We start from the raw sequence: 25857 nt of genomic DNA on the forward strand, positions 1-25857 counted from the left end.
CTGGGCGAGTGTTATTAAGATCGTTCCTCCTAGCGAAGCGCGCGGAGTCCCACACTGATTTAAAGAGGGACACCAAATTTTCATAATTCTGGCCAGTTTTTCTGCGCATTGGCGGTAAACACATATATTATTTTTTGGTCTCCTCAAAATACAGGGGGGGCAGATTTACAAGCCCCTTGCGCCACTTTTGTGTCACTTTTAACATGGGAAAAGTGACGCAAAAGTGGCGCAAGGGGCTTGTTAATCTGCTCCAGGATCTTTTGGCTTGAGTTACAGCGCACTGAGTATTTCACGGTGATCTCACCTTGAGTCGGTGGGATTGGTTCCATGGTGTGATCATGTTTCAGTCACATAGTTTATGGTTTCTGGGCTCATTTATTTCTCTTTTCCTTTTCAAAGGGTAACCTCTCATCGACTTTATATCGATTTTTGCAAGCATACCACCCACTGGATGTTTGCATTTTACTGTGCGGTAAGTCTGTATTTCAAGAACCAGTCCTTATCTACCCAGGGACTAAGGACGCACATCATTAATCCTCCTCTCTTTTTTAGTACCATTAAGAAGTCAACTTACATCTCTGGTACTTGTTCCACAGTCATTCGACCATCAATGGGCCCTTCTCCTACCAAATTCTCCAATATATATATAGGAGACTTTGTTCCGTTTTTCGGTGAGTCCAAACCTAATTGGATAATAACCACATGTAGACACAGTTGTGTCGTGTACCAATTTGCATGATAACCACATACTAGCCAGTAATGTTTGTAAGTTTTAATCTAGGTTCCATGACCTATGATTTGTGGTTTCATTCCAGAATTTAACGTTTGACATTTACTGCATGAGCACTACCCAATGGGTAGGTTTCCTCCCAATTCAATATTACATGTATACATGACTTATCTATCACTATCATTATCACAAACTGATATGTGGCTTCCCTCCCATAGGTGTTTCACATTCTCTGTCCTGATGATGACAAGACTAGAGGTTTGAAACATTGACGCAATAATAGTGTACCGTGTATGTGCAATTCAGGAAACTGCAACTCTATATTAGAGTCTAGATTAAATAACTGTGCATCCTCCACAGTCACTATTGATGTATATATTGTATAGCACTAGCACACTTCTCACCCACTTACCTCACACTCACTATGCCATTGCGTTGTTTGTGAAACACCACTTCAATTTCAATTGTACGTGACATCAGAGCACGAGTTTGCCTTCCTACAATTATAAATAATTATTATTGGAATTCAATTGTATGTGTTCTAGTAAAACCAATCCACTGATGGTTATTCACTGATTCACCGGGGAAGTTGAGGTTTACCTTCATCCCTTCACCAACCCCTTAGGGTCATTTTTTAGGTTGAGCTTGGACAGCACTTTCGCTGTCTGAAAGATCTGTTGTATGTACTATAGGGCTTTGGGGCATTGCCCAAGGACTTATCTGCTTCCGCTTTTCAGAGACTTTTTATTTTATTTTTTAACTGTCTTGATAGAAAACAACCAGCAGAGGTCAGTAAAATAGCTGAATCGCTTTGGCATGCCCTAGTTTTCGATTGCCTCAGCTAGTGTGTTTGGAATGTTGTGTTTGTTGGCTTTTTGAGGCAAACAGGTGCAGTTGATGTTTTCAACTACACACGTTTTTTAAATTTTAGAAACACAGTGGTTATTACTTTTATTACCGTGCTCCGCTGATGGGGATAAGAAGCCCACCCCCGGATTCCCACCTTGCGCTGGTTGGGCTAGTTTGCAACTCTCGCTTGCTACACACAGTAGGATGGCTGGTTTGACAAAATTTGGCAGTGCTGCTTTTAATTCCCAGTCTGTCCTTGGTGCCCCGAGCACAAAACCATAATTAGAAAGTAAGCATCGTAATACATCATAAAACTCCCTGGCCGGCCCACAGTATCAGTATGTTGCACTATTCTTGAGCCACTGTGCCAGTACATAGACTTTTGTCTTAAACCCCTGGTACCCCAAACCAGAGTGACCACTGGCAGAACATATCTCTGAAAAAAATGCCATCTTCCACATACAAGGAGAGAGAGACTCTCTAACTATATAAGAATACCAAACCAAGGATTTATCCTATTTAACAATCTTCAAACTACATGCCAGTCTCTTCTTCGTCTGGAAGATTCCATGAACTCTTTCCCCTTGAGGGCCCTCTGGCTTTAGCCACCTAGGGGCACATTATCAAGGACGGCTTTAAACATTATCGCCAGTTTAGCGGCAGAAAACTGCCTCTAAAGCGGCGATAATGGGCTTGATAATATGCCCGTGAGAATTCCCATAGAAGTCCATGTTCTGGTGTGAATATGGGATTCTATTGGAATGCCGTTTTAGCGGCAGTTTCCTGCTGCTAAAACGGCGATAATTTTATCACCGATCTTGCTAATATGCCCCCAAAATCTCTCCAAGATCACACATTTACGTGTTTAGTCCAGTGCTCTAAATGCAAATACAGAAGAGCTGTTACTCATTAGCTGTAGTACAGGTTTGGTTAGGGGAAGTGCCTGTACTCTCCCATTGAATGCATTGCAGCAGAACGTATGAGTGCAGGTACTTTCCCTTTCAAATAAAAGAAGTACAGGTAGCAAGTACCTGACAGTACCTGCCCATTCAACGTACTGGTCCATTCTACTCTAACACCTCACTGCTTTACTTATCACAAAGCTCAACTTGCAAAGAATCACCAGAACTTCGTGATTTAGTTCTCAACCTTCAATGACGTCCTCAGTTCAAATATTTCTACAGTTTAACTTTTCTGCGTCTCGATACCACTGAGCTACTTTTGACGTTATTACACACCTTATCATCCTCAATCTCTCCGAATTTCACTCTCTGTGTCCAACTTTAAGTCATTTACGACAAGCATATCCCTTACCACCTGCACCTTGTTTCACTCCAAAGACTGAATTGCCTTTTTTCGTTACTGCGGCACTACTGGCTTTCCCATCAATAGCTCAATTCAGGGTGTGTGCATTATCTCCAAAGACACAAATGTTGGCTGCTCCTATTTCTGGGGGCAAACATGTCTTCTAAGAAGTCGAGCAAACCCTTAGTGTTTCCCCATCCTACAACCTTTAGAATTTATAGAGGAATAAACAAGCGTCGTCAGAGCATGGATATCTGCAGTCTTGCAGCAGCCCAACAGACACCTTCATATTATGTAGGGCACCCTTGTGCCTTGACCCAATAGCAGTTCAACTGGTACTTTAAAAAGGCAAGCTACGAGTTTAACATTTGCACCTCAGGACACAACTGACCACAAATAACTATTTTGTTTCCACAGAAAAGTCTTCCTCTGAGTACTGGAATAGGAAGGGATATTTCGGTCCTCAATATCCAAGAGCTGAATGGCTTATTCAGAATTAAATATAAAACAGTATAGCCGCTCACCACCAATGTTCTCAATACATTCCACCCAGTATGTAGCAAACATTCCACACAAAGTTTGTGTTCCACCTCCCCAGGGTGGGTGACCTTCTGATCTGGAGTGCACAGAGACTGACTCTGGCCTCCATGAGAAGTCTTATCAGCCTGCCATACCTTTAAATACCCGTGATTGCATTAACAGCACAGGTCTTTTTAGTTTCGTGTCATGTTGATGGGTTACATATGTATAATAGCTCCATCTACTTAGGTCATTTGATACAGTGTATACATCTCAATCAGTGCTTAATTTGAGCCGATTGTTTCCCGGTGCTCGGCACCGGCACTTAATCATCAATACCAGCGCTTTTCACAAGCACCAGTTAAGGACACGTTCACATTAATTTATGGTAGGCACAGGAAGATTAAGTGATGTGCCTAGAATCACAAGATGTTGAGCTGACGCTGAGACTCGAAACCAGGTTCCCCAACTCCGAAGTTGGCAGCTCTGCCCATTACGCCACATCCTCTCCCCCACTTTTATGGTTAGTAGTTTGATCTGGTTTAGGCAGCGCTGACATGAGAAATGGGCTGGTGCAAGCTGCCTCCTGACTAGAGCCCCGCACGTATTTGTTTTTTTACAAATTAACTACTGGTCTCAATATAGTTATTTGTTTGGCTACACACAACCACACGTGTGTGCTGATTGTTATGCTGACCTTTCTTCAACTTGTTGCAGTAAATAAGCATACCATGGAGCACTGTTTTAAATCACGGGAGCAACACTAAATTGTAAAAAACTAAGCAAGCCTGTTTGGTTCGCACAGAAGGCAGTCTTTTGTCATCTCTGCTGGCTCTCTCTCTGACCTTCTGGTATTTATTTTGAAAGTGTTATAGAGTGTGAACAAGACCCAAAGGGGTATCAGAGCACTGTACAGTGTTGTCGTCAGCAATTATACAGACCATAAAGGAGGTAAGACATTCACGAAGAGTAGGGTGTATCAGTGGTGCCATAGAACGCTCCAAGTAAAACATACAAATAGAAAAAAACAAGATGTGCGATATGCACCAAGGAATATTGATAAAAAAGGGAGCGAGCAAAAATCAACAGTTGATGCAGGTGAAGGAGCTATCAAGGACTAGAATAAAAAGAAGGTAAAAACATATCATAGAACATCAGGGAAAATATTTCAATATTTTGGTTATTAACAAAACACAGAGCATGATCAGCGCGTTAACGTTCGTTCATTAGTAGTCTTTTGACCAGTTTTTTAAAGAAAGTATTGGAAGTATTGGGTCGAGTCTCTGATGGCAAGGAGTTCCAGAGTCTTCGAGCAAAGACCGGGGATGCACAGTTGTATGAACTTGTTTTTTAAATCTTGGAGGTTTCAAGAGAAGGGTGGACATACTCTGAGGTTCAGGCTGGAGCCCGATAGATCAAGTTTATTTGCTAGATAGTATGGGGTATTGTGGTTTATGGCTTTATGAGTCAGACAATCTATCTTGAGTTGGATTCTAGCTTCAATAGATAACCAGTTTAGCTTCAAAAGGTCGGGTGAAATGTGATCAAATTTCCTAGAACCCGTTAAAAGCCTGGCCGATGCATTCAAGGTAGCTTTGAGTGGGGCCAGGCTAGCTTTGGGAAGTCCTGCGAGGGTCACCAGCCCATATTCCAATCTAGGGATAATCCAGTCAAGGGTAGGAACTGAGTGGTTAGGTGGGGTGATAAAAAAAATTAGTTTTGAGAGTATTTAGTAGGAGATGATTCTGAGCTAGCCATTGTTGAGTTTGGGCAAGTGCAGCATTTAAAGTTATTATGTCCTCTTGCGAGGAGATCTTCAGGTACAATTCCACATCATCCGCATACATGTGGTATTGGATGTTGGCTCTGTTCAGAATGACTGTAAGAGGTTCCATAAATTTGTTGAAGCGAGTGGGCGAGAGCGTAAAACCTTGGAGGACTCCAATCAGGACAGGGGTACTGGAAGCGAGGGCATGATTAACTTTGATCCTTTACGTGCGGTTGTGAAGGAAGGAGGCAAACAATTTCAGAACAGGCCCGACAATCCCATCCTATGTTGTAGGAGATCAGTCAAGTTTTCGTATTTGATGGTATCGAAAGCTGAGGACAGGTCTAGAAGGATCAGGAGACAAGGGCTGTCACGACGTAAATGTAAATGTAGTGCATTTATATACCGCTGTGGAACCCTTCCTGGCCTTTCCCTGTGAAGTGCCCACTCCTGGGCACCCCCAAGGTGAAGCCAGGCATCCTAGCACTGTTGGGGCCATTGAGGAGATTAAGCAAGCTATTGCCCAGAGTTGCAGAGTGGGACCCATGATTAGAATAGGCACCGAGGCGAGAATTATCGGGTCCGGGGAAATTGAGCCCAAGACCCACCGAGGCGGGAATTGAACCCTGGTCCGGGCCAGACCTCTGCATCAGGGTCTGCCGCTCTAACCATTGACGCACACTTCTCCACTGTCATCAACAATGTGCGTTAGTGCCGTTTCAGTGCTGTGCCCTGCTCTGAATCCTGACTGATAAGGATCCAGGAGTTGATATTTATCAATATGTTTGCAGAGCTGTGAATCAACGCATTTTTCAAGCAATTTCGCTAGAGTCATGCTGCTGGTGATAGATCGGAAGTTGTTTGGATCTGATAGGTCCGCATTGTGCTTCTTAGGAATGGGAGTAACCTGGTACCTAGAACTTATGACTTTAAGGCTAATTCTTCTTTCACGTGGAATGCAGCGGTGTTGATGGACTACATTTAAGAACCCAGAATTGCTTTGATGACTGTATATTGAAATCATTTAGTTGCTTGAATCAGGTGATGCGTTTTGTAAATCGGATGCTTACATTGATTGCAGTGCTAATCTCACAACAATGTTTCTCACGTTGTTGCATGCACAGTCAGCCATGAGATCATCTTCAGGTTAATGACTCATAGCAGGGAACCTCTTGATTCCTTTAAGAACTATATTAAAAATGGCAGATTTCACCAAAGTTTGCATGAGATAATTTTTTCTTTAAAATGTTTTTAGACAGTTTTGTATAGTCGTGACTCCAGAGCTTTTTACAGGATGGTGTTTGACAAAACAAAGTATAACTATATAAACACATAAAGTTTTAGAAAATGTGCTTGGCTTCTTATCATTAATCGAGTAGGGTGTGTTGGTTTGTAACGGGCGTAGAGGTAGAATAAACATAAAGTTTAGGAAGCTGGCATAATGCAGTTAGCAAGAGTGTGCACTAACTGCATTATGCCGCTAATGCATCCTGACACATGGACTATAAATATTGCACTATTTCTATAATAAACAGAATGCAACCAGGTCCAACACTGCACTTTTGGTATCATATACTTGCACTACTACACTCACCCTACTTCACTACACCATACAACACTACACTCTACAATACTAAACTATATAATGCTATACTCTATTATATTATACTCAGTAACATTCAAATCCACTATATACCACTCCACTTGACACTACTATACTCCACTATCTGCCATTCTACAACACTACTCCACTTTAATCCACTATACAACACTATACGCAACTCCATCTGTACACTAGATATCACTTTACTCCACTATATCCTATAACGTTATACTCCTACACCATATAAACTATATACTCCGCTCTATGCCACTGTACTCTACAATACTATACACAACACCCTTTACACCACCACACTGCACTCTACACCACTGCACAACACTATAAAATATTCCACTCTATGACACTATGCTCAGTTCTAATACTATACTCCACTCTACAACACCATACTCCCTACACAACACTTCATAATACTACTTTTCACTCCTATCCACTCCACTAAACTCCACTATACAGCGAGACTTATTGCCATTACCAGTGCTTGTTGGACTTGTGACAAACATAAGGAGGACAAGTTTGTATCTCCTATGTTGATGCAATTCATGTTGGACACTCATTTTTGATAAATGGATATATGTTGATAACATAAATGTCAGTTTTGTGGATTGATGTTAAATGTTTGTGCTATTTTCCTGACTATGTTAAGTATTTTTGTGAAGGTATCATAATCATTTTATGACCGATAATAAGCCCTTTGTGCATGTGCTATATGTCTAAAAAAAGTTTAAATAATGTCTTTTATCCATAATTGTTTATAATGTTATCATCTCTAATTTGTCAATTTTGTTGTGCTCATAAATAAATGTCTTCAGTATATTTTTGTTCTTTGTACAGGTGTGGGATAATATCAAAACAATTTTCTAAACTTAATGAAATGCGTTGTTGAAAGTGTACGATCAGAGTAATTATGTGGCCACTGGAACTACTAAAGAATCTATGGTGTAGGATGCTTCTCACGGTATTGTTACTTTGTGTGGATCCTGCCGCCATTGCCTTAACAGGATCACTCCCCTGTGATATAAACTTTTAGAAAGTTGTCATTTTCTTACTTTAGCCTTTTGTTCCCTTCTGCCTGTCTCTGAATACATGTCTGGGGTGGGTAACAGTTGTGCTTTGTGCATTCCCTCTAGGCAGCCACACACATAGGGAGTTTAAGTGTGACTGATGGACAATCCGCATCCTGATGGCCCAGCCTGGACAGGATGGGATGGAGTGGCTGACACTTACACCTGATTAGGCTGTGTCCTGTCCCCGCACAAAGGGCTGCATACCCCCCTGCAGTGAGTCTGGAACAGGGCAGGAAGGGCAGGGACTCTGTGCATTTCAAAGGCATCTCTTTGAAGTCTACCCCACTTCAAAGGCCCAACTGGGTATAAGTACTGGAACTCAGACACAACAACTGCAGTACACTTCTGAACTTGTGGATACTCTGCCAAGTGCTGCTCACAGGACTGCCACTCTGATGGACTGCTACTCTGCTGGGCTCCTGCTCTACTGTGTTGACATACTGCCTACTGCCCTTTTTGCCTGGGTGTGAAGACTAAACCATCATCTCTCTAACGGAGAACCAAAGGGACTCAAAGGGCTTGTTGGCTTGCCTCCTGTTTCGAAATCTCTGGGACATCAAGGACTTCCAACTCACCTGCTACAGCACATCATTAACTCTGCCATCGGAGAGTCTGGTCCTGCAGAGTGGTGCCAATCTAGTCCTGGACCCTTGGAAGTGGGTATAATGGGCTGCTCCAATAAGAATCCACGCATTGACTTAATTCTGCAACTCGAACCTGTGCATCTCCATCAACAATGACGCCTCAGTGCTGCTGCCAGGATCGAGAACATCACCTCGTCGACTGCGCGGTACATTTCCTCCAGTTCTGACGCGTCTCCGACCTTACATGGCTCGGACACATCACCTTCATCCTGTGGTTCGACCACGGGGTATCGGCCATTTGCTTTCCGCATCTCATCTTCATAGACGATGGAACTAAGGTAGATTGCAGCGGCCCAAGGCTGAGTCTTATATCCGACCCGCGCTCCATTGCTGCCAGCCTGAACTTTTGAATTTGACCCAGCAAGCATGACCATATAGCCCCGGCTGGCGCTTTCTGCTTTCAAGCACTATATTTCAATTTATTCTTAAAAAACTCAGAACTCCGTTTAAACTTATTGTTTTTCTGTCATTTTGGTCTTATTTTGTCCATTAAATGAAAACATTTTCTGTGCTGTTTTCACAGTTTTTCTGTTTGAAGTTTTGCACAAATACTTTACACATTGCCTCTTAAGTTAAGCCTGACTGCTCTGTGCCAAGCTACCATAGGGTGAGCACAAGTTCATTTAGGCTGTGTTTGTGACTTACCCTGACTGGGATTGCAGTTCCTGCTTGGATGGGATGCATACCTCTGACAACCAGAAACCCAATTTCTCACAATCTGTGTGTCCAAAATTGACCTGAGGATGCAGTTTGTGCTAAGGAAATAGTGCTTGTTGCAGTGGCGGCTGGTGATATTTGAAAGTAGTGTGACGTAAAAGTTTAGTATGACTTTTATGTAGAGAGCGAAGCGGGCAAGCATAATGGACAAACGTGGGGTCCAGGCTTGATTCTCCTCCAGAAGAATTTTTTTTTAAAAAGACCTGCACATCTTCAACTACCTCTTTTTCCTCTTCAGCAGCCACATTTCACTCTTCCCCGCATCTCCCTCACTTCACCACGTCCAAACATACACTACACTCACTGACATTTCAGCAATTTATTTTACTTTTGCTTTCGCCTTGTTAATATTTTGCCATCGTGCACCCCTGCACACACATTTTCACAAAATTGCAATCGCAACTGGAATACATGACCGTTATTCTGGGTGCCCTGCAGAGAGGCCAACCCACTGATAGGCACTTTGCTTTGGCTTCAGGGTCAGCGTCAGAGGTCTCAATCAAAGCCCCTCATAAATACATGCATAGCTCTAAGTATGCATGGAATAAAATACAGAAAGAAACACAACATGACTAAATAGCTAACTCTCAAGGGAGGAGGCAAAATTAAGGAAAACTTGAAATAAGAGAGGAACTAAATCGCTGACATGCATTGCCTTAATGTTTTTAACACTCATTGTTCATAAATCAATCCATGTCTGTTGTAAGGACATATCTTGTCTTTTCCCTTGACTTCGATATTTGTATCAACTTTACATGAGAACAAGAACCCTGGCCTGCTCATCTTTTATATCCATTTCACGGGGCACCAAATGCTGCCGCTCCACTTCTAACAGTGCAAGCAACGTGCAGCCAGGCCCTGGGTTGTCACAGTGGCAGAGTTTAGCATTGCGAGTGGTCTCATAAAAAAATCATATCAGAAGGTTAGCAAACACTTGCCATTACCGAGGACAAGGCACCAAAACACATGTGCACCAGTGCTTGCATCCACTCCTACGTGTGACAAATGGGAAAGGGTGGGATCTATGCCGTGAATGATGGACGGCTGCTCTCACGCAGGGAGAGACTCCAACGCCCCAAACCATGACGCTGCCAAAATCACTGGCCTATAGAAAATACGGCCATAAACTACAATGGCAATGATTCATTATGAAGGGCTGTAGAACAGTAAGTCCTGTGTCATGCGTTCCATTTCAGAAAGATGATTTACTGCCTGGCTTCTTTTTCCTGGTTCAGAGCAAGGCGGGGCAGGTAGTCTCGGACACACAGCCCAGACTTAAATACATCAATCTGTTTAAAGATACAATTGTATCTCTAAACTAAATCGTTCTACTTAATATATGTTCAGGAATGTAAAGGAAATAATTTCAGGGGCACAGCCCCAGAGGCATAATGAAGAATCTGCCCCAGGTTAATTGCAACAGAACATGAACAGCAGCAGCCACTCACGCTTGGTTCCTTTGCTCTTGCAGTAGCATTTTTGTCACAGATTACTCTAAATTTCACATCCAAGCATAATTGTGTGATTTTTTGTTAATTTGACATCACAAGAGTAACGTGAACAATAAACAAAATTATTCGGATTGTTTTTGCATAATTAAAACATCGGCCAGGCCTATTAACTTTGAGATTGTGCTCATTTGAGCCTTTTCCTGTCTTCTTCACCAACTTACTCTTGACTTGCCACTTCTTTTTTAAGTTCCCTGAGCGTGTACCTATATCTACAATGAATTGACGGAGTCTGTCAGTTCCTGCCACATGGCTGCCTTCTCTGCTCCACTGAGGGACTATGAAGGTAGACCATGTAGTTCCTATTAGCAATCAACAAAAACTAACTTTAAGGGTTGCCTCTTCTTTGAAGGTCCCCTCCATCTTGGGTGGTGTTAACTGATTCATTGAGGCTGTAGCAGGTCTCTGGTAGTCAGCAAAGTAGTACAGCTCTAGAGAAAGAGGGCAAAGCCTACGACATAAGCTGCTTTTTTGTGCTTGCTAGTTTACTGTTTGTCAGGTGTGTGAGGTTTTGGTCAGGTGAATGCTGTTTCCTTATACTCTTCTTCACTCATACTGCCGGAATATTTGCATATAGATGGACGTCTAAAACCCATTAGCCCACTTTGTATTGCTGTAGAACTTGCATATATCTGTGGGGATTGTACCAATGAAGGAGGTGTGTTTTGAAGGTGGTCACAACTAAAAGTAAATAAGCTTTCAATTGGGTTTCAGGTAAAAAAGAAAAACAACAACATTATTATATAGCAGGGGTCTCCAACCTTTTCTGTAATAAGAGCTACATATATTCAAAGAAAATTATCCTGAGCTACCAATAATATAATATATAATTGTGACCATGTTAGAAAAGATTAACATTTTTGGCCACTGTATGCAAGGGTACTAAAAGAGGTGATCTTAGTGCATCAGACAGGCCTGCCCACAGTAATGTAAAACGTCTCTCCAATGCCAAATGATTTATCACTTAAATATCAGCTTTAAATTAATTTTGAAAAGTCAAAATTTTTCTTTAAACATACATTTATGAGTTCTCAAAATACCCACATGTTTGTGATGTATACACATGTGTGTATATATATATATATATATATATATATAATCTACTGGTGGTCGCCAGTAGAAAGTTATAGTTAGGACCGAGTTCCCATAGGAGATCTGAAAATTCTATTTTGAATAACTTTGGCGTCGGTTGACTTATCTTCGTGAAATTTTAAAAACTAATGGGGCGCTCCGCTCAGCTCCTACCCTGAAAGTCTCGGGGTGATTCATCAAGCGGGGGCTGAGAAAACGCGTTTTCCCTTTGCATTTTCCCATAGGACCTTTAGTCGAAGGTACAGCCCGAACGGCTGAACAGAATTACTTGAAATTTGGCAAAGAGGTAGTCCTCAGGTCAGGCATGTGCCTTTTGCATATATGGTGTCAATCTGTTCAGTAGTTCCTGAGAAAATTGCAGTTAAAAGTACATAAATATCTATATGCGAGCACCGTGCGCGCACCGTGCGCGCACCGTGCCGTACGCGAGCGTAATTCTGATTGGTGGTTAGATGTCAGTCAACATTCCAATCGGTCGAAATCAGGAAGTGTTGGACGCCATTTTGTGTGTGACAGTGAAAAAGAAAGGTGGAGAATGTGAAAAGGGGGCAGGGTAGAGAGTTCCTGACACCCTAGCCTTTGTCAGGGGGTCCCTGAAGGACCCCGAAGGGTGAAAAATTTTTTTTTTTTTTTTCAAAAAATCGCGGGGTGCGCGCACGGCACGCGTACGGCGGCAAAAAAATCTTTAAAAAAATAGAATTAAAAATCAAGTTTAAGTGTTAGATGTTGGTTGACTCTAAAAAGAGCCGTTGTGTTCATTGAGTGTTTTTTTGTACCCCTTTTCTCATTCCCCCTCCATCACTCTCCATTACTCACTGCCATTCCCTTACTCATTCACTCTTCTTACCTGTATCCTCTACCCTTAGTCCTTTTGTTGCAGTCAGTCTTTCACTTCCCTTTCATGACTGATCATCCTTTCCTTTTCTCACTCATTCTGTCAGTCCTTTCCTCCTCTTCACTCAGTCATTTGAATCATTTCAATCATTCATGTATACACTACACATTCATTCAATAAAATTACAACACAGTATATTAGGAATATAGCTCTTCTTGGAGAAGTGAAGTGAGTTCTGAAAAGAACTGGTTTTTTTTTGTCTTTTTTGTTTTGTATTTTTTTTTTCGTTTTTTAACAATTTTGTATTTTGTTTTATTTTTTTAGAGCACCAAAAAAAAACTGGGAATGAAAAACTGTTCAACAGGAACAAAAACAATAAATGAAAAAAATTATGGGGTGGAGCATGTGTGCTGCTGGATTTTGTTCTCAATCAAATTAATGCTGCTCTCTCCGTAACAAAGAACAGCATTGCACACATTGCAATGTATGTGCATCTTCTTGAACAGTGGGCGGATATCCAGAGATCTTGTACACTGTGAATCTGCGGCCGCAGATGATGTGCTCGGCTGAGCAGGTGGAGGGTTGTCCCTTAGGGCTCTAGTTGTTTCTCGAGCATAGCGTACTGGATGCACTGTTTTAAAGTGTCTCAGCATCGAATAAATACTAAAGGAGTCTTTTTTGCTGGGATCTCCTCTAGTCAAGCCACTTCCGCAAATAGTGCATGTCACCTTCGGCGCATTCACCTTCTTTTGGCCCTCTGGAAAAGTGAAGTAATTCCAGATGAAAGAGTGTTTTTGTTTGCTCTTCCTTGGTGGTTCCACAAAGGTCTCCTCCTCACTCCCAGAAGTTGACTGCTGTTCTGCCATTTTCTAGTAAAATTTTACTGGAAAAGCTGTTCAGCTCCTTCTCCCAGGAAATAAGAAGAAATAGTGAGGGGAGTGGGTGTGGTGTTTGAAGATTCTGGAACAGAAACTACTATGAACCAATGAAAAGTGTTGTTTCATAATCACATGACTTGCCATGCGCGCACGTGCACGATGCACGCATCGTGCGCGCACGGTGCCCGCACGCATGCGCGCACGGAGCACGCATGCATGCGCGCATGGAGCACGCACCTCCGCGGCAGAAGATAGCCAAAGAGAAAAGTTAAGAACGTGAAAACAAGTAATGGAAGACACTTCCTAAAGTCCTAGGCCTTTTTATTTATTTTTTTAAAAATTGCGGGGTGCGCGCATGGTGAAAAACACTTTAAAAAAAACATTTTAAAATGTTTATAAGTTTATAGAAGATATTAACTATGCTGTTCAACTTTATCCAAATTAAAAAAAACGAGCTGAGCCATTCCATATTACAGGATACAGTCAATCTATAACTATATACATAGGTAGTTTATTGTAAAATAAATATATAAAAAATATAATAATACATACATAAATTAGCATTTAAAAAACCTTACAAATTCCGAAAAAAAACATAGGTTTCACACATGCTATAGTTATAAATTAGCATTTAAAAAACCTTGCAAATTCACTTAAAAAACCATAGGTTTCACACACGTTATAGTTAGGAATTAGCATTTAAAAAACCTTGCAAATTCACTTCAAAAACCATAGGTTTCACACATGTTATAGTTAGCTGGACATTTCACTCGTAAAAAACAATTGAAATTCCCCCGTTATAGTTAGTTCAGCTAACTATAACTCACGCGCCCGCAATCCACTGCTGATGACGTCACATATTACATCACTCATGACATTGTCAGTGACATCACTCATGACATCACTGATGACATCATACTTGTGTAAGAGTGGCAGACCTCCTCTTATCCTAATATAAACTTTGATACACACATTGAAAAATACAAACTAAAGTTTTGAAAACTATAGAGATACCAATACCAGTTAGAACAACCTATTCAGTAATTCCAAAATCTACATACGCATCCACTCATTCATCAACACTTCTATATAGTCACTCATACATGTACTCAGTCATCATATCTACTCATACACCTATACATCCTGCTACACACCTACACTCATACATAGAGTTACTCACACACATACTCACACATGCAAATAAACATCCATTTACTTGCATATACAGCTATACACACACCACTACACTTACTTCTACAGAAACGTACACATACTTACTCTTTTAAACAATCACTTATAGAAACACATACTTATTTATACAGGAACTCTTCTAATCTCTCACTCTCATATATCCTCACTTATATACATCAACACTCACATATACTACTTTAAAACATATGGACTTACTCATAAAGACACTATTGAGACAGTCATTTACTCTCTTACTCACCCATATACACACTCATCCACCCATACTGTCCTGCTCACATACTGTCTTCAAAACACATACAAACAGTCAGTCACTCATTCATGCATCTATACGCTAAGTAACATCCCCCACTGAACCATACAGACACTCATACTGATACTCTAAAAATGAACTAATAACCCATATACACACTCATGTAGCTACTCACCAACCCATGCAGCCACTTATACACAAAGTGAGACACTGATACAGATATTTAAATATTTAAACATTACTCACTAATACTTGTATTCACTAAGATACTGTTAATAAGTCAGTTATACAATTAATTTTACAAAAAAAAACATCCATTTAGACACTTATTTACCAATTTATTCTTCCATTAACCTTTAGATAACATATATGAAAAATAATAATTTTTCCAGAAAGACACATATTCACTGGATGATGTCATCAGTGATGTCATTTGAGATGTCATCAGTGAAGTCATGAGTGATGTCACTGACCATGTCATCAGTGATGTAATATGTGAAGTCATCAGCAGTGGATTGCGGGCGCGCGAGTTATAGTTAGCTGAACTAACTATAACGGGGGAATTTCAATGGTTTTTTACGAGTGAAATGTCCAGCTAACTACAACATGTGTGAAACCTATGGTTTTTTAAGTGAATTTGCAAGGTTTTTAAAATGCTAATTCCTAACTATACCGTGTGTGAAACCTATGGTTTTTTAAGTGAATATATATATATATATATATATATATATATATATATATATATATATATATATATATATATATATATATATATATAGATATATAGATATATATATATATACACATATATATATATATATATATAGATATATAGATATATATATATATATAGATAAATTCAATGAAGCACATACTTTTAATTTAGTAGGCTTCACTAGACACAGGTAACTGAAGAGCTCCTGGTAGCTCACGAGCTACTATTTGGAGAAGCTTCTTTTATAGGGATAATTGTCAATTTATTTTAATTGGTGAGCTCTGTAGTCTTTCACCAACAAAGGGAATTGAAATATAACCCCTTAGTTTCTTAATTTCCAGAGTGATTTGAAAATGCCATTGTAGCGAGGATGAGTGAATTATGTATTTTGTTGTTTCTATTTTGTACGCTGTTTTAGTTTAAATTACATGACCATAATGGTCATTTAATATATGACCTGTGGAATGAACCTCCAGAGGCACACCCATGCCAGCATCTCAGATGAATACTGCCTATTTTATAAGTTCTCATCTGCTCCAGCAGGGAAGTTCTGATTAAAGTGAGAGTCCTATTTTCAGAAATGATGAAATTAGATGATTATCATTGTATATTAAGAGACAACTGGCACACTGTTTCACTATAATATGAATTTTGTTAATGAATCAAGCCTTCATGTGATAGTCTTGCTAAGACTCTTCTGTCCTCCATCTTCAGAAAGGTAAGCCCTTTGGCATGGCAGTGGATGTTGGCTGTGGCACTGGACAGAGCACACGGATCCTGGCCCCCTACTTTGAGAAGGTTGTTGGGGTTGATATCAGTAAATCGCAGATTCAAGAGGCAGAGAGTGTTATCTCCCCCATCAATGTGAGCTACATGTAAGTTGACATCTTTTTTTTAACTGTTTGTATGGTATTTCCAGGGTACCTCTCAGCCAACATGGAGAATAAATAGACCACATCTTCAGTATTGTTAAGCTGGGCACCCACATTGCCCAGATGATCAACATCAAAGTGTTAAGAACGAGAAACCATGCTGTTCATGAAATTACATCACTGAAAAGTCATAGGTTGTGGTGTGCCTTTTCCAGTGCATGTCTTGCCTCTATTTTTTTGTTTAACTTTGTTTTTATTATTATTATTGTTATTGCTATAATCACTGTGTGCATTACATTTATACACAGTTGTGGCACCATACAAATTGAATCTTTGCATAAACAACTAATACATTTGTGGCTTTCCTCATTTACAGCATCATCAAAGTTTACGAGCTCCAGTTGCGGGTCCTTACTATGCTGTCATTGCATACAGATTTAAACAATGAGCAATTAACTAAAAAACAGAAACATAACTCTAAACAGTGTACCCTCCGTCGCCTGGAACATTTACAGTGAATCCATGTATCACTGCATGTCTTATGCCCGAGTCTCGCCATTCCCGCCCCTGCAGCCCCAGCAGCCCGCCCAGCCGTGAGTACTAGTCTTAGCGTATACCTTGGCATCCCGCGCTTCCCAATATTCAATTACTGCCAAGCAGATGACGTGTGGTGATGCTCGGGGGCTGTATATATGTCTGACCACAGAGAGCAAGGGGATTGCTGGAGAAAAGGGGGGGGGCAGAGGGGGGGGGGAGTACGTCTAATATTCATGTTCAGAGGTTTTTGTGCTAGGCGGCTACGAGTCTCACGTCTACCTGCATGTTATATGTTAGCGGCTATTGCTCAGCCGGTGTCCGCTGTAGGCTCATCTGCCTGCGCTTCCAAGTGATCTCGCCAGGTTGTGCAGAAGTCAGTCAGTATTGCTCCCCATGCCTCCGCTAGAGGTTGTTTATGTAACCCCGTGGCATCCTCGCGGCGAAGCGCCACAGTCTCCACTTGCGCCCAACATTGTAAGGAGTGACACCGAGCCACTGATACTGGGGGGACAAGAGACTTCCACCGACGCGTAAGTAGAGGTTTGGAAACTATAAGGCCCAGATCTATGAACCTAGAGGTCACTTTGTGGCCCTTGGACCTTTGGAAGAGCCCCAAAATGCACACCTCCCACGACCAGTCCAGGGTGTGTTCCGTGCATTGAGTCAAACAGTCCGTGATAGATACCCACTACGTTTGAATAGTAGGACATGACCAGAGTATGTGTAGCAAAGTCGCGTCATTCTCCTCACATCTTGCACACACAGCATCAGTGCGACCAAAATATCTATTCATACGGTCCGGTGTCAGGTAGGCTCTATGGACAACATAATATTGAATGAGATGGAATCTGACATTGCGTGGGGTAGGCGTGGGGCTCTCGAGTATCTTTTCCCACTATCTGTGGTGGGTCACCAAAGTCTGCATCCCCGCGGGCGCAAATGGGAAGCAGACATGATGACATGTGGATCCTAAGGGACTCCGCAAACCACTTGGTCAAGTGACTGCCTGTGCCCAGCTCGTGTAGGTATTGAACAGTTAAGTGAGTGGGGTATTGCTGCCACGTTGCCACACATCCCGCTGAGTGCATGTATCACTGCGGCATGTAAGAGAAACTGACCACGTGGCAAGTCCGACCTCTCAGCCAGATCTGTGAACCGGATGAGCTGACCATCACTATACAGATCACCTAATGTCTGTTTACCAGCCTCCTCCCAGCAGCTCCACACTCGTTACAGCCCTGAGCCCCCTGGGCGTACCTAATATAGGGAGTGACGGTGCATATGGCACCATGTGGCGCGTGATGCTCAGGCTATGTCGATAACAATGATATGCCACTTTAACCAGCAGCTGCGTAGCCGCACCTACCATTCAACCCGAATGGAACAATGCAACAATTTGGGGATGGGTGAACCCGGGCGTCTGCTCCGCTGTATCTTCAAGGTTAGCCTGCGCGCTACCCACTGAAGCTGTGCAGCTAGATAATATTGTTCCATGTTGGGCAGTGAGAGCCCAGCCTGCATGGTCAGTGGATATATCTTAACCAAGGATACTCTGCTCCGCTATCCGTGTCATATAATTTGCCTCATGTCAGCTTCTAAGTTTTTAAAGAAGGGGAGGCCTAAGGTGTAAAGGTAAGTTGGTAAAAAAATTAAGGAGATGCAGCAGGACCACCATTTATAACAATGCAATCCTGCCCATGACCGCCAGCGGCAAGGTAGTCCAGAAGGACATCTGAGCCCTCACCTCTGTAACAGCGCGGACTAAGTTTTTCTCCAGGAGGTCTCCTGGTTCTCCGTATATGAGAATCCCCAGATATCGAAACGCTTCAGTCTGCCAGTGCACAGCCCTGCCATTGACTACTAAGTGTGGGTCAGGAGTCGACCCCACAAACGGATACAGACAGGACTTCTCCCAATTCACCTTTAACTCCAACACCGAGGCGAATCCAAGAAGAGTGGCTTCAATTGTTCCACACGGTTGCTACACATCCCTAAGATAAATTAACAGGTCATCTGCATATAGGGAGACCGCATGTGTGCCGTACCCCAATGGAATTCCCCAGTCATCCTGTGTGATAGGGAGCGCTTCATCCAGTGGCTCAATGGCAAGTGCAAATAACAATGGGGAGAGCGGACAGCCCTGTCTCCTACCACGCTCTATGGGGACCGGAGCCGATACGTATGGGCCTGTCTTTACCCTGGCCATGGGCTGAGTGTAAAGCAATTTGACAATGTCCAGGAAGACCTCCCCTACCCCATAGCTGTGCAGCATGGGAAGCAGACATGATGACATGTGGATCCTAAGGGACTCCGCAAACCACTTGGTCAAGTGACTGCCTGTGCCCAGCTCGTGTAGGTATTGAACAGTTAAGTGAGTGGGGTATTGCTGCCACGTTGCCACACATCCCGCTGAGTGCATGTATCACTGCGGCATGTAAGAGAAACTGACCACGTGGCAAGTCCGACCTCTCAGCCAGATCTGTGAACCGGATGAGCTGACCATCACTATACAGATCACCTAATGTCTGTTTACCAGCCTCCTCCCAGCAGCTCCACACTCGTTACAGCCCTGAGCCCCCTGGGCGTACCTAATATAGGGAGTGACGGTGCATATGGCACCATGTGGCGCGTGATGCTCAGGCTATGTCGATAACAATGATATGCCACTTTAACCAGCAGCTGCGTAGCCGCACCTACCATTCAACCCGAATGGAACAATGCAACAATTTGGGGATGGGTGAACCCGGGCGTCTGCTCCGCTGTATCTTCAAGGTTAGCCTGCGCGCTACCCACTGAAGCTGTGCAGCTAGATAATATTGTTCCATGTTGGGCAGTGAGAGCCCAGCCTGCATGGTCAGTGGATATATCTTAACCAAGGATACTCTGCTCCGCTATCCGTGTCATATAATTTGCCTCATGTCAGCTTCTAAGTTTTTAAAGAAGGGGAGGCCTAAGGTGTAAAGGTAAGTTGGTAAAAAAATTAAGGAGATGCAGCAGGACCACCATTTATAACAATGCAATCCTGCCCATGACCGCCAGCGGCAAGGTAGTCCAGAAGGACATCTGAGCCCTCACCTCTGTAACAGCGCGGACTAAGTTTTTCTCCAGGAGGTCTCCTGGTTCTCCGTATATGAGAATCCCCAGATATCGAAACGCTTCAGTCTGCCAGTGCACAGCCCTGCCATTGACTACTAAGTGTGGGTCAGGAGTCGACCCCACAAACGGATACAGACAGGACTTCTCCCAATTCACCTTTAACTCCAACACCGAGGCGAATCCAAGAAGAGTGGCTTCAATTGTTCCACACGGTTGCTACACATCCCTAAGATAAATTAACAGGTCATCTGCATATAGGGAGACCGCATGTGTGCCGTACCCCAATGGAATTCCCCAGTCATCCTGTGTGATAGGGAGCGCTTCATCCAGTGGCTCAATGGCAAGTGCAAATAACAATGGGGAGAGCGGACAGCCCTGTCTCCTACCACGCTCTATGGGGACCGGAGCCGATACGTATGGGCCTGTCTTTACCCTGGCCATGGGCTGAGTGTAAAGCAATTTGACAATGTCCAGGAAGACCTCCCCTACCCCATAGCTGTGCAGCGCAGCAAACAGAAACTCCCACTCTAAGGTGGCAAACGCCTTCTCTAGATCCAGCACAAGGCATCAGGCATGCGCCCACGTACCTCCAGCGTAGCCCGCCACCAGGAGGAAGAGGCCCAGGTTTAACAACATGCTGCGGGTAGGCACAAAGCTATTTTGATCTGTGTGTACTAGCTGCGGCACAAATGGGGCCAACCTGTTTGCTAGTATTTTAGCCAGCACTTTATAGTCGGTGTTAAGTAATGCCAGAGGGCGGTAAGATCCAATCAGTTTCGGATCTCTGCGAGGCTTGGGCAAGGACACCAGCAGGGACTCGCGGAGCGTGTCTGGGAGCACGCCCATTTTCTGTGCGTTATTATAGACTGCGAGAAGGCGCAGCACCAGGAGTTGATGGTGAGCCTTGTAGTATTCCGCCGGGTAGCCGTCTGGGCATGGCACTTTACCCGTAGCAAGGGAGCTGATAGCACTGTGTATCTCCAGCAGTGTGAGCGGTTCACTCAACTCACTACGTTGGTCAGCTGTGACCTGGCGCAAAGGTAAAGGGGCAAGGAAAGTTTCTATATCGGCTTGTGTCACACAGCTCACCATTTGATACACTCTGGTGTAATGCGCAGTGAACGCACCATGAATTTCATGCTAGGTGGTGAGCAGCGCTCCCATCGTTGATCTCAGCCATAGTACAGATGTCTGCACATGTTCCTGCCAGATCATGCAAGCTAACAGACTGCCCGCCCTATCAGCCACTGCATGAGTGCGTGCAGCGTGTGATGCATAATTCAGACACCTTAGCCGCTCCATCACCTCGGCATGTTGAGCCCTTTGTGCATCGATGTCTGGTTGTGTATCCGTGTCCTGCGCTAAGTCAGCCTCAAGTTGGGTCAATGAATCCTCAATTTGTTTCACCTCGTCGTCCAGCTGCTTCCTAATGTTCCATCTCAGCCCCATACAACACCCCCATACCACCGACTTGCTGGCGTCCCACAAAATGCCCTCGTCGGTGACTGACCCTGTGTTGCGATAGAAGTATGTGTCTATCGCTGTATGTACCGCTGCCCTGAAAGGTGGGTCCTCTAGCGCCAGAGTCTGGAGCCTCCATAGATGGGCAGTTGGTCCCCCCAGTCTTGCTTCCCAGTGTCAGTGCATGTGGGCTATGGTCAGAGTGTGTTTTACCATGGTAGTCCACAGTTAGGCATTGCGCCAACAATGGCACGCTTGCAACAAATCAATCTATGCACACATGCAGCCTGTGTGGGTGTAAGTAGTGCAAATACCTCCGTGCCCGTGGGTGAAGAGCTCTCCATACATCTACTAAAACCCACCTATGCAGCCACTCCCCTAGATGCCTAGCATTGGCTGACTCAGCCGTCTGTGTAGGGTGGAAATTACCTGTCTAATGTCATGTCTAAGACCGTATTAAAGTCACCACCCGGCAACCAGGAAAAGTGACACCAGCGTGAGAGGAAATCCGTCAACGTCTGCCAAAAATCCCACTGGTCCGTGTTCGGAGCGTATAAAGACCCCAACACCAAATGTATCCCATTTAGACGTCCCCTGGTGAATACATATCTACAATAGGGATCAATGACAACCTCCTCTGCGTCAAACTGGGGGCCAGGCCGCACCCAGATCAGAGTCCCCCTGGCGTTAGCTGAGTAGCCTGTGGCTAGTATTTGAACCCTCCACCTCTGCTGCAGTCTACTGATTTCCGGCTGGGAGATATGCGTTTCCTGCATGAGCGCCACATGAGCGTAGTGCCGCTTAAGATATGCGTACACTCCGTATCTGCGGGCTGGTGTGTGGAGCCCCCTCACGTTCCAGGTAGTTACATTTGTGGGAAGCATAGGGCATGTTGGATGAGCGACACGCTACGCAGGCTGCTGTCAATGCAAAGGGCAAAGCTGCGACATGGGGTATCTCTATTGAGTGCAAATAATAGCTGCAGTGTCCAGGCGGGTAGGAGTTTAGGAACTCGAACAGGGGATGTGGGGGGAGCCCCTAATCGGCTCAACTGAGGTAGGGCAGAAAAACAACGTGTCTCCCCAAACTGTCAACAGTGCCCTAAGGCAAAGCATGGTAACACACGCTGCTATAGTCCTGATAGGAGGTGGGGTGGGCTAAGCTTGCAAGGAATAGGGTAAATGGTGGTGGATCCTACTTGTATGTAGATATGTGTGTGCTGTGCAGCTGTGCCTAGCATGTGTGTGCGATCAACAGACTGGAGTATATTCCCATCGGAAGAGGTCCCCCCAACCGTGCTATTGTGTGCAGTGTAAGTAGGCAACCCAGACGGGAATTATGCATGCAGTGCAAGTGGCCCACAGTCATGCGACCACCCAACACAATACTTTCGTGACTGTGAGTCGCATAGCGCCGCTTCATTAGGTCATCAGCAGTCTGGGGTGTCACAACTGGAAGTGCCTGTGAGTCCTCAGGAGTCGTCCATATAGCCTGTGTGCTGTCCTCGCTCAACGACTGTTCAAAGAGGCATGAGCGTACCTGCTGCTCCGTCGGTCTCCCAGTTCCACCACCGCCTGCAGCACATTCTCTGCTCCCGAAGGACCTGCTCGCAATCTGGTGCAGCCGCCGACTGCACCAGGGTTTCCGCTGCATGTGACCTACACCTGGTCCGTTGTCCTCTCTGACTCCCCGTCCTTGGGTTTGCGCCGCCTTGCCGTTGACTCGGGGAAGTGTGGTGTCCTTTAGATTCAAGCCATTCCCATGCGTCCTCAGCGGTGTGAAAGAAGTGCGTGGAACCATCTGCAACTACTTGCAGCCACGCCCCAACTCACGGTCCCATGTGCTCACAAGTAAGCGAGTATGTAATACTAGTTACAGCAGGCCCACAGATGGGCCACCAACAGTCTGCCATGCAGGCGCCCCCTTCCTTACATCCCCAGCACCTTGGATAGCAGGGGGGTCAACCAGCACGCCCCGATGGTCAGCAGTCTCAGGTCAAGCACCAATCTTCCTGACCGGGTGTGCCCAGTGTAGTCCACCTCCATGCAGTGCAATGCAAGGCCGGGATCCCAGGCATCAGTTCCAATCACGTCTGTACTCCTTAGCACCTCTGCGCACCCGTTTTCCAGTAGGGGTCAGGGTTCAATCCAGCCCGCTACACCTGATGCAGTAGTGATGTTGCGGGCCCCGGGGGAAGTGAAGGTCGCAGACCAGTCTTCCCCCGGGGAATTCGCGCAACGACCGGAAGGACATGGTGGGGGTGGGATCATAGGAAGGAGAGGGGCGAGAGTTGGGAGGGTATATAGGTGTCAGGAGAGGAGTTTCCGGCCTCTTCCTGAGCACCACCGGGGGGAGAAAAAAGTTTGTCCGCCCACCCACCCTACAGACATTAGGCGAAGGGTGGGGATAGATTTTGGGCTGAGCGTGCCAGTTTAGGGCAGGGTTGCAGAGTAGAGGCGTCACGGTACTTTGGAGGGGTGGGTAGTCACATACGGGCGGATCCACCCCTCGGGAGGGGAGAACGGTACACAGGTGACTGATAGCGGGCGCGGGAAGCAATGACCAATGAAGGAAATTACACTGAGGATGCTTGGAGGGCAAGTGATGGGGAGAGGAAGGAGGTCACCGAGTGAATGGGGGAAGAGTCTAACAGGTGAGATGGTTTTGAGAATGGATGAAAGGAGAATGAGTCGGTATGGGTTGGGGAAAGTATATTTATTGCATTTATGTACTGTCGAATAAAGTCTAAATGATTGCAACCATGTCCTAATAAAATGGCCTTTTACGCTTCAAGTAACAGCGTGGAGTGTGGTTCTTGCGCGATAACCACTCTGGCGAGGGCCTCGGCAGACATCGCTTTGCCGACTCTCGGGAAGAGCTCCCAGATAGTGTCTGACGGGTGGCGCTGCACAAGCCCCCAATCTGCAGTCACGGGCAGCAAGGACACCCTGCACTCCTCACTTCAGGGCCCGGCTCCTTCCTGACTCGCACTTGCCGCTACCCACTCTTCCAGCAGCTCCCCTGTGTCAATGGTCTGCCGGGGTTCCTAGTGGACATGCACTGGCTGCCGTACGCATCTGGAGCCGCCCCTCACCAGCAGGGCCGACCTGGTCCTCTGCGGCCTCCGAGTGTGGCCCTCCGTGCCTCAGGGCTCCGCAGCGGCTCACATCTGGGCTAAAAGTCACTTGCCCACGCGGAGCAAGGGACCGGACGCCTCCGCTCATGCCCAGGGAGTCGCCTTGCCTCAAAGTCGCCGCTGCAGCTATGCAGACCAACCGCTGTGGTCCGACGCTCCTCGCCATCACTCGTCTCATGGCACGGGGACAATTGCGCGGCTCCAGTTTAGGCAGCCATTGCGAACAGGGGCCTCCTGGCCGTTTACACAGTCGTCCAGCAGCCCCCCGTGCCAATGGGCTGCCGCTGCCAGGTCGATGGCGCTGCTTCACGCTGGAAAAATGCTGGATCTGTAGATCTCGGGGCACAGCCTCGCTAAAGCGCGTCCGCCATCATGGCCAGCTGGCCACACCCCCGTGGATGTCTTGCCTCTTATGGAGTTAGTCCACTTCTCTCGATCTATACTCTTCTATATTCTAATAGCCTGGGTGCCACCATTGTGAGAATTCCACACCTGACCCTGTGACCTCAAATTTGGGGACTTCATACCTTCTCATGAGCCTGCATATTGTGAAGACTTCAGCCCATCATTAGGTCACCATTTTGAGGGATTTAAACCATCTTCCCACTGAACCAAATTGTGGGAATCTACTAACCTTCTATACTATTTTTTTATTAGATTGGCCTTGCCCATCTGACTTTAAATTCCATATGGGTAATGTGTCGCCCTGCATTAGTTAGTGGAACATACCTAGATCCCTGAATTTTTAGAGGTTCATTTCAGTCGCTATGCTGCAAGCATACTGGGTACAGACAAATGCTCACAGAGCGCTAGTCCAACCCCCCCCCATAATTTAGCACTTTACTCAGCTTTAATAGGGGTGTGTCATTTTTAGAACATTTTTAAAAAGCAGCTAAAGAGTTATATATATATGCTACATGCAGTTAAGAAATCTGGCAAAGTAATTTTATAAAAACAATTATATAGCAATTTTACAGTCTCTTTTTCCAAAATTCGTTTTAACTCTTGATTCCCTGGAATATCGTACAAACCTTAACAATATAAA

At 44.6% G+C, this 25857-nt stretch overlaps 1 protein-coding gene across 5 annotated transcripts in view; it reads left to right on the forward strand.

The window, feature by feature from the left end:
* LOC146861028 (putative methyltransferase DDB_G0268948) overlaps positions 1–25857 on the forward strand; it is a 598370-nt gene that overhangs the window by 179170 nt on the left and 393343 nt on the right. For all 5 annotated transcript variants that reach the window (XM_085646396.1, XM_085646400.1, XM_085646397.1 and 2 more), the window contains one exon: positions 16425–16585. In XM_085646396.1, the coding sequence (XP_085502522.1) occupies positions 16425–16585 (161 nt within the window). The remainder of the gene's footprint in view (positions 1–16424; positions 16586–25857) is intronic.

This window comes from Triturus cristatus, chromosome 3_1, assembly GCF_964204655.1.
Source record: "Triturus cristatus chromosome 3_1, aTriCri1.1, whole genome shotgun sequence".
Taxonomy (NCBI): Eukaryota; Metazoa; Chordata; class Amphibia; order Caudata; family Salamandridae; genus Triturus; species Triturus cristatus.